The sequence below is a fragment of the Chiloscyllium plagiosum genome, chromosome 17 (genome assembly GCF_004010195.1).
Source record: "Chiloscyllium plagiosum isolate BGI_BamShark_2017 chromosome 17, ASM401019v2, whole genome shotgun sequence".
NCBI classification, from domain to species: Eukaryota; Metazoa; Chordata; class Chondrichthyes; order Orectolobiformes; family Hemiscylliidae; genus Chiloscyllium; species Chiloscyllium plagiosum.
In genome coordinates, this window is record NC_057726.1 from 53,472,713 (window position 1) to 53,484,328 (window position 11,616).

Below are 11,616 nucleotides of genomic sequence, written 5' to 3' on the forward strand. Positions count from 1 at the left end.
CCCTGTGGCTCAACACTTCAACTCTCCCTCCCACTTCTCATTCCTAAAGAAGGGCTCATGCCCGAAACGTCGATTCTCCTGCTCCTTGGATGCTGCCTGACCTCCTGCGCTTTTCCAGCAACACATTTTCAGCTCTGATCTCCAGCATCTGCAGTCCTCACTTTCTCCTTACAGAGGAGATTTGCCAGGATGTTGCCTGGGCTAGAGAGTTTGTCATGAAGAGAAATTAGACTGACTGGGTTTGTTTTCTTTGAGCAGAGGAGAAGGAGAGAGGACACTATTGAGAGGTATCAAATTGAGGTGCGTGGATAGGATAGACAGGAACTTTTCCCCTTGGTGGAGTGATCAATGACTAAGGGCCAATTTAAGGTAAATGGCAGGGTAGAGGAAATGTGAAGAAAACCGTTTTCACCCAGAGGGTGGTGGAAATCTGGAACTCATTGCCCATCGGGGGTGAGAGGCAGAAACCCTCATTATATCTAAATACTGTGCTTGTTAAATGTTCACTTGTGAATCTAAGGCACACAAGACTACGGACCAAGTGTTGAAAAATTGGTTTAGAATGGTTAGGTGGTTGTTTTAACCAGTGTGGATACAATGGGGTGAAGGGCCTTTTTCAGTGCTGTAGATCTCCATGACTAAATAAATAATTGGTAGTTTGATCATTTAAAATGTCTGTTAGTGAAATCGGGTCAAAGCAAATTGAAATCTGATGACGTAACATCTTGGAACTGCTTCATTATCCATGTCAGAATTATTTGTTGTTTTAATGCAATATGAATTAAGTCTATTGTGTCTTTTGATAATTATGTATACTTAAATTGCACAGTGTCAATTCTGCTCAGATATTTCATGTAAATGGCAGCTAGTGTGAGTTGCATTTGTCTAAATGTATTGCTGTATTATTCAATATTCTGTTTTGTATTAATAGTCACTATTATGTTTTATATGTCTCATTAATTTGTTCAAAAATTGATATGTGATGAATTATAATGAAACTGTGGTGTCACTATCCATATTATCGAAAACTATTTAACCTTAACCCTCCTCAGTGGCTCGGTGTTATGTTTATTTGCAACCTGATTGTTCATTTGACTTCAGCCAGCATTGACCCAGCTGATAAGAACGTTCGAGCCAAGCAGTATAATAAGCCAATTCCAATGTTTGACCGAAGCAAACGTAAACATGTTATTGAAAATCATCACTGCTATCTTTGTGACGTTGATGTGTAAGTATGCAAAATTATATTGTCAGACAGAATAATCTATTGTATACTTACTGACTGCAGTAGAAGCTGATGTTCTGTACTATCCATTGCAAGCATAATTGAATTGAACCAAACTGATTTCATGTTGACCCCTTCTGCCAGTATATCATCAATCTAAGCTCAGTTTAAATATGTGATTAGAGCCAAAACCAGCCAATAACCACAGTGACTCATCTTTGGAAAATAAATGACTGCAAGTCCAGGCTAAAAAATGAAAATTAATGCAGTTTTAATTTTTGTAGCCATTTTGATATTTGAGCATAGACTAGGAAGGCTCTAGTTTTGATGTTAGGTGTGTGATATCAGCTAGGATGCATGAATGGCCTTGGCAATCCTTGGCTAGGAAGAGGACCACTATGCCCTACTCCTGATAGTCACCCACTAACTCTTGTTAAAGAGGATATTGAGTAATCAGGCTGGAAGCTTGATGGTCTTTTCCATCATGCAAACAGTATAAAAGCTGTTCATAAAGTTTTGAGTACAATTATACATCACATCTAAATGTATAGAGTAGACATGCAAACATTTTTGACTATTAGTAGAAATTGTAGAACCTGTTTTTAATTACTGTATGTTGGGAAGGTAAAACATATTCAGTTTGCATTTTCTAATGTCCTCTCCAAGGCCCCGTCACAGTTGCCATCCTTCCCCATTGGTATTGCTTCAGAAATCATGTATTATTTATTGTGATTTGATGAATCAAACTATCTCCCTGTGACTTAAGTTTTGGAAAATATTGACCAAGTAAAGTTTTGTACAGTAGCTTCCTGCAGATGTTACATATAGATTCTGATTAAATCAGTATGCTGATTTCTGATCTACTGACATTCTAATGGTTGACAGGTTTCCCACATCACAATCCATTGGGTTTCTCCACTCGCTGCCATTATAATTTTGTCTGTTGAATGCTTTCAAGTGTCAGTGTTCTTTATTTCCTGTTGTCCCAAGTGTGGATGAAGATACTCGTTGGTTTTGGTCAAGATAAACCTTGCTAGTTCTATAATGCATACTAATTAATCACTACTGACGAGTGTATTGATAGCTGCAGATTTTAATAGTTGAGAAAGGTAGTTTTGAATGAGGTACATACACAATTAAAGGCAAGAATTTGAAAGTATTCATCTATAAATAAACAGATTTAGAGCAATTAACAATATGAAGAGAATAGTTAGTCCATGAGCCTCATGCGAGGTACAGCAAAGGTAAACCAGGTTGTGAGATCTGTCCTTTTGTTGTGTGAAGTGGGAAAACTGACGTATTCTCTGCCTGAAGCTTTTGCACCACAATCTTTGCAAAGGACAGGACGAGGAAGTAGATCCTGAATCCATTCCAAACAGAACAGGAATCAAAGCCTGTGCTTTTGGCACCAATCTAATACAGACTAACTGTTCAGCCAACTAAACCATCTGGCAAGCTGTTGTTTTTGCTTATATTGTAGCATTTTAATGGAAGGCTAGTGGCCTTTCTTTGGAAAAATTCCAGAAATGCTTATTTTCAGAATCTGAGAACTGTAGATAATCACATTTTTGCATTATACTTTTTTTCAGAGGTTTGAAGTCCAAACACTGCAGTCAGTGTAACAAATGTGTAGCAGCATTTGATCATCACTGTAAATGGCTCAACAATTGCGTAGGGGGCAGGAATTACTGGTACGTCTGATTATTTTTGTGTTGTATGTTTATGAATTAATACATTGCTTTAATATGATAGTGTTAAAATTTATCTGGAATAGATTGAACTGTTACAGAACTGAATTACAAATGTTGCATTAAACAATGTGCTTTTGTTTTATTTATCATGGGAAGTAGGCATTGCTGGCAGAACTAATACTTATTGCTCATTCTTAATTACTCTTCAGTGATTGGTTTGTAGAATATTTCAGATAATAGTTAACCACATATCAGCTGGACCACATGACGATGGCAGGTTTCAATCTTTGAGGGCGAGGGCTATTACTAAAACTAGTATTTCTTTCCAGATTTTATTATCAAATGAATTTAAATTCCCTAGTTCCCATGATGGGATTTGAACTCCTGTTACCAAATCATTAGTCTGGGTCTTTGCATTTCTGTTATAATGCGTCTACTATGCCATCATTCCTGACGAGTTGAAGTTACAACTTTGTTCCCAAGATTAAATTGCACAGGAATTTTACTTGAAGTTTAAGAGTTTCTTTTTTAAAAAAATCTTGCATTTAGAAAGTGTTTGACAATCTCAGGATTTCCTAAACTGCTTGACAGCCATTTAAATGGAATCACTGTTATCATGTAGCACAAACAATTTGCACAAATCAAACTCCCACGACTGATGTGGCAAGAGTAGTTTATTTGGATTTTAGTACTGTAAAGCCTTTGACAAGGTTCCGCATGGTAGACTAATTAGTAATGTTGGGTCACATGGTATTCAGGGTGAGCTTGCCAATTGGATACATAATTGAGTTAATGGAGACAGAGTAATAGTGGAGGATTGCTTTTCTTACTGGAGGCATGTGACCAACGGTGTACTGGGTCCTCTTTTATTTGTTATTTATATAAATGATTTGGATGAGAATCTCGAAGCCTTGGTTAGTAAATTTGTGGACAACACAAATTAGTGGCATAGTAGACAGTGAAGTAGGTTTTCTAAGATTACAAAGGGATCTTGGTCAAATGGGTCAATGGGCTGAAAAATGGCAGATGGAGTTCAATCTGGATAAATGTGAGGTAGTGCATTTTGGTACAACAGACAAGGGTAGGGCTTATACAGTTATTGGTAGGGCCTTTGGTAGTGTTGTAGAACAGAAGGATCTAGGGGTGCAGGTACAAAATTCTTAAGAAGTTTGCGGTACGTAAGATAGTGGTTGAAAAGGCGTTTGGCATGCTGACCTTCATTACTCAGTCCTTTGAGTATAGGAACTGGGAGGTCATGTTGAGGTTGTACAGAACGTTGGTGAGGGCTTTTCTGGAAGTTGTAGGAAGGGTATTATTAAGCTGGAGAGGGTTCCGAAGAGATTTACCAGGATCTTGCTGGGTGCGAAAGGTTTGAGTTAGAAAGAAAGGCTGGATAGGCTGGGACTTTTTTACTGGAGAGTAGGAGGTTGAGAGGTGACCTGATAGAAGTTTATAAAATAATGAGATGTATAGGTAAAGTTAATTATAGTTGTCTTTTCCCTAGGATGGGAAATGTCACGAGGAGGGGGCACATTTTTAAGAAGACGAGAGAGATTTAAAAAAAAGACACGAGAAGCAAATTTTTTTATACAGGGGGTGGTTAGCGTGTGAAATGAACGTCCGGAGGAAGTGGTTGATATGGATACAATTACAGCGATTAAAAGACATTCTGATGGATACATGAATAGGAAAGGTTTGGAGGAATATGGACCAGGAACAGGTGGGTGGGACTAGTTTAGTTTGCGATTATGTTCGGCATGGTTGGACTAAAGGGTCTATTTCGGTGCTGCATGACTATGATTCTATAATCTGTTTTCGAGATACTAATCGGGAGAAATAAGTACATGCCAGGATACTGGGGTAACTACTCTGCTCCTCTTCATGATAGTGTTGTGGGTTCTTCAACCTGCAAGGGCAGGTGGTACCTCAGTTTAATGTCTCATCAGGAAGATATCAATGAGTGCAATACTCCATCAGTATTGCACTGCAAATGTTAACCTGGTTTTTATGCTCCATACTTGAGTGGTGTTTGTCTTGCTCTGCATCTCTGGGTTTTACAACATCAGTTTCCCTCATTGATGTGAATGATGGAATTCAGATCTTTCTTGACAATTAGTATGCAGGAATATGTGGTAGTATATTTTGTGTTTATATATTTAAAAAAATGAATCCGCATATTTGCACTGGAGGATTTAAAGTTTTCTGCTTTTGGTATGCAATGTCAGAATGGCGTAGAGGACGTCCAGGTCATTTAACAATTAAAAATCACATGACAACAGATTATAATCCAACAGGTTTAATTGGAAGCACTAGCTTTCAGAGCGCTTCTCCTTCATCAGGTGGTTGTGGAGTACACAATTGTAAGACGCAGAATTTATAGCAAAAGTTTACAGTGTGATGTAACTAAAATTATACATTGAAAAATACCTTGAGTCTTTGTTAAGTTTCTTATCTGTTAGAGTGACCATGTTAGTTTCACTTCTTTCATATGTAAATCACAAAACATTTTTTAAAAGTTACATTCTCAGGTTAACTGTAACAATTGTGTTGAAGGTTAGATTAGATTAGATTAGATTACTTACAGTGTGGAAACAGGCCCTTCGGCCCAACAAGTCCACACCGACCCGCCGAAGCGCAACCCACCCATTACCCTACATTTACCCCTTTTACCTAACACTACGGGCAATTTAGCATGGCCAATTCACCTGACCTGCACATTTTTTGGACTGTGGGAGGAAACCGGAGCACGGGGAGAATGTGCAAACTCCACACAGTCAGTCGCCTGAGTCGGGAATTGAACCCGGGTCTCCGGCGCTGTGAGGCAGCAGTGCTAACTGCTGTGCCACCGTGCTGCCCACATTATGGCACAGTCAGGGAACACAGGTGTTAGCCCCCTGTGTTCCCTGACTGTGCCATAATGTTTAAACTGATTCTAATCTAAAATGAGTTAACAGAGTCTTACACGGATTGATGCAGTTTTTGAGCAAAGTACAATGTAACTCTGCAAGTACAAATTCACCCCACAAACGTGTGTGTATGTGTGTGTGTGTGCGCGTGCGCCTGGGGTGGGGGGTTGAGTGTCTGAGAGTGTATATGGATTACAGGGAAAGAGTATGGAGGTGGGCCTGGATGGGGTGCTCTTTGGAGGGTTGTTGTGGACTTGTTGGGCCGAATGACCTGTTTGCACACTGTAGGGATTTTGTGATACTGTGTGCACTCTCAAAGCAATGTAAACAATGCAGTAACCTCCATTTCATGGTTTTGATTTTTGTCTATCTATCCACATTTCTTTCTGAATTTCTGATCCTTTGTATTTCTCTCACTCAGGGAGCAGGTGAGCACTTCAGAAAGACACGTTTGATCACAATGAATTTGCACTCTGGGCGGATAAATCCCCAAAACAATGTTGATAATTTTAAATGACCAATTAATATGATAACTACCATTTTAAAAATTATGAAACTGCAGAGGTGGACATTAGAGCTTTTATTTTAGTTAAGAGGCCGAGCTAGAGAAAGACAAAAGCTAGGCCTCAAATTCTGATCACCAGAGAAATTCATGGGATTAGGAGCAACCTAAGGAGTTGGGTTTAATTAACACTAACTTTGGTTCACCTCTGGTTGGTCATCTCTTGAGCTGACCTTTGTGAGATTCACATGAAAGTGGGCTGCCTTTTAGCCTGTATGCTGCTCCTCTTCTAACCTGCTTTGACAGAAAAAGCTGCAGTGGCCTGTCTCTGATTGCCCCATCCCCAGCATTAGACTGTCATTCCTAAAGCTGTTCATATGTGTCCATGCCCCTAGCCCCCATGAAAGCAGCAGCTTGGTTCTTTCACTCCTTCTCCCCAAGCAGTTGATCTGCCTCCAACCTTCCACCTCCCATTTCAGGCAATCACTGTTGCAGCTGCAGACCTTGGGCTGTACAAAATCACTTGCGTTACATAGTCTCACTGCTCCTGCAATCTCAGGCTGGTTTTGTCCATATTGGCTGCCAGTAAGTTTGCCAGTGACAAACCTGTGGTAAAGAACCAGCCTCTGATCAGAGGACCAGCTCCTTGCAAAAGTTTCCAGCTACATTTTGATTGAATCAGGTAGAACTCCTTGGTGGTGGTGGGCTGTTCAGTTGGGCAAGCTTGCTCTTTACAGATGTCTATTTTATCACTGAATAGTATTGGAAAACCACAAACGAAAAATTCTGCAGTACTGTTATCAGGAAATTCCAAATTAAGGTGAGGACCTGAAATGTTAACTCTTTCTCTCTCTAGGAATGCTGCCACACTACCTTTGTCATTTTCTGTTTTTATTTCAGATTTCTAACATCCACAGTATTTTGCTTTTGGAACATTTAAATCTAGTCAATTGTCTATATAAATATCGGGATAACACATCTAACATAATGCTTTTGTTGCAGATCTTTGCATGATCTGACCGCTTTCAGGGACCAAGCTCAATATGTCTCTTTCGCAGCCCACCCATTTTCAAGTTCTGCTGGGAGTGCCAACCAGTACAGTGTAGCATAGTACCTTAATTAGTCAGTCCATTTCCTACTGCTTGTCATGCTTCCTGATTTACTTCATTCAGTTATTCTGACCTTGTACCTGATTATCCCACTCATATTTGTTATCTGGAAAATAAGTTGTTCTTCCCATACGTTTTCATGAGTAATAATAAATCTCAAATTGGAATAAAAGAAACTAACAAAAGGATCAATAACATGAATCAGAACTAAGAATAATTTCCCCAGGTGCTTGAGGTTCATGTATAAGCTGAAATTGAAGGATTTAAACTCGAGCAGGATCATTGGGGTTTTTGAAAACCTCTCCTGCTGAGAAGTATGTGAATTTGCTCACACTGAAGATGTTGGCCATAACCGATGGAATGAGATTAACTTTTGCATTCCCATTTTTATGAAATAATGGTGGTGGTAATATTAAGTACGAACCTAATGTGTACATTATTTTGGTCTCTAATTGAAGACAAACATACTTTTTTTTTAAAGTAACTTGTCAGGTGCACATTTCAGGCACTGCATTGATAAGTACATTAAAAACTGAGCTGACAACTCATTCTCAGTTTTGTTCTGGCATTTCATTGACCCATTGGGCACCATTTGAGCAGTAAACCTAGAATTCCTGGTTGGTAATGATATTGTTAAATAAATTGGATAAAAATTCAGTCACTTTCATCATGCTTTGTTGCTCGCTTCCTGTCGTCTTGCATTTCAGCATTAACATACCCATGATATTTGTCCTGATTTTCCATCTGCTGTTTCTTCCTATAAACCAGATCCAACTTCTTTGACTTTGTTAACTTTCCTAGCAACCAATCCAGACCAAAACCACCTGCTCAGCTCACGATTTTGTCTGATGTCTCTAGTTGGGGGCCTGTTCTATCTGTCCATGCCCTCTGTCCACAGCATCTCTAGACTTTATGGTCACAGTCTCCCTTGAGTTCTGCTTAATTCTTTTGGGCCCAGAACCATGCTATTTGTTTCACTCTGTTTCACATCTATAGATACAGTGAAAAATATTTTAAGTTTCTATTAATTGAGCATTTCAATAAATTTTATGTTTCTAAATCAGTTCAGAAATCTGTTTGGAAACGTAGTATATTTCAATAGTTTTATTCAGCATCTTTGCCATTGAGGCCATAAATCTGAGCTGTACATAGAAACATACGTTTTGCAGCATATTGTATTTCTCATAGCCTGATGATATTGTGGAAAACAAGTCTTTGATTTAAAAAAGCCACAAAATATTTTTCTTTTGCAAAATCACTGTTATAGGCACAGATTTCTATGAAAAATAGAATTCTTTACGTATTTTCATTTCAACTAATAGAAGCTATTTCATTTTGTAGAGTTCACTAAAGATATCTGCTGACTGAAATTTCAGATTCTCAAAAAAGGATTTTGTGGTAGCGTTAAGTAGATTTTTTTATTCATTGATGGGATGTGGGCATGCTTACCTTTAATAATCAGACTGTGTAGATAATGTTATTTTCAACTCTTGAAGATTGTTTTTGGAAGTCTTCAAAGTAGAAACTGTCAGGAACTCAATATCTAAACCTGGGCAATTTTTAAAATATGCAATGAATATTTTATGTTTGTATTATTGCTGTAGGATCTCCTGTTTCTCAATCTTTAGTAAAAATACATGATTATTCTTAATGCATTATGTTTAAGTAATATTTGCACCAGGCAGTGGCCATTAAGAGACACTTTACCCAGTGTCCCTTGACATTCAGTGGTGTTACCCTCACATGGAGCCTCCACTGTCAACATCCTGGGGGATACCAAAACCAGAACCAAAAACTGAACTGGACTCACCATATAAATAGAGTGTCATCAAGAGGAATGTTACAGATAATAACTCCCGTCCTGCAAAGTCTGTCGATTATATAGAAGGCACAAGTCACGATGGAATACTCCCCACTTGCCTGGATTGATGTAGCTCCAACAACGCTGAAGCCTGACACCATCCAGGACAAAGCAGCCTGCTTGAAAGGCACCGTGTCCACTCGCTTCACCACCGAATCTCAGTAGCTGCAGTGCTCAGTATCTACAAGATGCATTGCTGAAATTTGCTAAAGAATCTTAACACTTGCCTCGAGAAGGACAAGGATACATGAGAGCACCACTACAGCAAGTTCCCTCAAAGTCTGTCATGATACTGACTTGGAAATATATTGGTGTACCTTCATTGTCATTTGGTGACAATCCTGGAATTCACTCCCTAATGCATTGTGGGTCTATGTACAGTGCATGAAGCCGGCTCACCACCACCTTCTCAAGGGTTGTTAAGGATGAGTGATAAGTGCTGGCTGAGACAGATGCCCATCCCATGAGTTAATTTTTAAAAATTGTTTGCTGTTTAATTCCTTCTGTACCCTTTTTACATCGGAGAACTATTATCAACTTGTTTTACGGCTGGTGGAGTTAATGGAATTTTTGTGGAGCACTAAAATGTTATCGTAAATTGTTTAGCATCATGTTGTTCCAGATATTTCATATTGTACAGGTATGAGTTTAATTTTTTTTTTGTTTCCTCATCTAGGCATTTCCTGAACTGTGTTATTTCTGCTGTCATTGGCATCCTGGTGGTTGTCTGTATTGCATCCTATGTGCTCATTGCATTCTTTGTTGATCCAAGTATACTTCGCACCAATCAGAAATTTGAAAGTAAGTTTACCTTTGGGATTTTAATTTTAAAAAGTCCATGTAATTTGTGACTAATGCACTGTTAATATATTAATATATACAGGATTGCATTTTAATATTTCAGTCGTTAAAATGCATTTATCCAAACAAAAGCAGAATTTAATTCGTTTGAAGTTTCTTGAAAAATTTGGATAAATATATGTTTGATATCTTACTTTGCTGTTGGTATCACTATCTTATCATTCAGTTCCAGACAAGTATCACTAGACTCTACAGATGCGAGCAGACCTGTTGAGTTTCTCCAGCTTTTGACTGATTTTGTTTTTGTTTCTCTGTTGAGTTGGCTGGTAAGAACTTGCCAGCTTTTTACCTGGATTTTCACATCTTTCAAAATGTTTGTGTGGACAGCGAGTGCCATTGTTTGAAATGTTGTATTTAAAATTGATTTTGGGGGATCCAAGATGGCAGTGACCCAGCAAGTCTGAGTCTACAGTGCTCCTCCCAAGACTTGGGCAAAGTGTGTCACCCACCCCCACCACACTCACCAAATCATTTAAAATAGCTGTTTAATTTAATTAGTTGCTGAGTATTAAATTTAAACAATCTAATCTTCAGTAAAAATGACTAAAGGGAAGGGAGCCCGCAGCTCTCAGCAAGTAGGAACTCCTCCCCCATCCTCTCCAGCTGCAGCTGAGGCGTCCGCAGCCGTCCCGGGGGACTTACCTACGGTGGCGAGCCTTGTGGAAATCATCTCCAAACTGGATGCGAAGATCGACGCTTTTATTGAAGAATCCCGAAGTCGATGGGACTCACTCTCGGCTGTGCTGCAAAAGCACAACCGAGACATTAAGGAAATCGAGCACCGAGTCGGAGGGGCGGAGCTAAAGGCCGTGACCTCCAAAACTACAGCGCAATCGGCCGTGGATCGGGTCTGGACTCTCAAACAGCGAGTCCGGACCTTAGAGAATCATATTGATGACCTCGATTATCGAGGTCGTCAAAAAAATATTCGTTTGCTGGGCCTTCCCGAACGGGAAGAGGAAGGCCAGCTTACAGCGTTTCTCGAACAGTTGCTGCCACAGCTTTTAAATCTGGAGGCTGGATCAGGCCAGGTAAGGGTAGAATGGGCCTACCGGGTTGCAATACACTGGCCCGGCTCGAACCAGCATCCCCGCCCGGTCCTGTTCCGGCTACAGAGCTATAAAGAGAGGCAGATACTCCTAGAAGCCTCTAGAAATCTTGGAAAAGATTCCCAAGCCATGATCTATAAAGGATCCAAGATCATGTTATTCCAGGACTTTTCCCCAGCTCTGGTCCGAAAGAGGAAGGCATTCGATGAGGCGAAGAAGTGTTTAAGGGACTTAAATATTCAGTACTCCTTATGCTACCCAGCGACACTACGCTTTAACCATGAAGGATCCGTGTATAACTTCGGATCGCCAGAAAAGGCGAAGGAATGTTTGGACTCTCTTAGATAAATTGTAAGAGACAATGGATGTTGGTTTGCCTTTCCCCCACTCCGGTTTATATCCCCCCCCTTTT

At 39.6% G+C, this 11,616-nt stretch overlaps 1 protein-coding gene across 6 annotated transcripts in view; it reads left to right on the forward strand.

Moving 5' to 3' along the window:
* The window catches only part of zdhhc1 (zinc finger DHHC-type containing 1), a 61,402-nt gene that overhangs the window by 18,439 nt on the left and 31,347 nt on the right, over positions 1-11,616 (forward strand). For 3 of the 6 annotated variants that reach the window (XM_043707108.1, XM_043707110.1, XM_043707109.1), the window contains exons 3-5: positions 1,053-1,228; positions 2,815-2,916; positions 9,971-10,095. In XM_043707108.1, coding sequence (XP_043563043.1) covers positions 1,053-1,228; positions 2,815-2,916; positions 9,971-10,095 — 403 coding nt within the window. The remainder of the gene's footprint in view (positions 1-1,052; positions 1,229-2,814; positions 2,917-9,970; positions 10,096-11,616) is intronic. The other 3 variants (XM_043707112.1, XM_043707111.1, XM_043707113.1) reach the window with 1 other exon arrangement.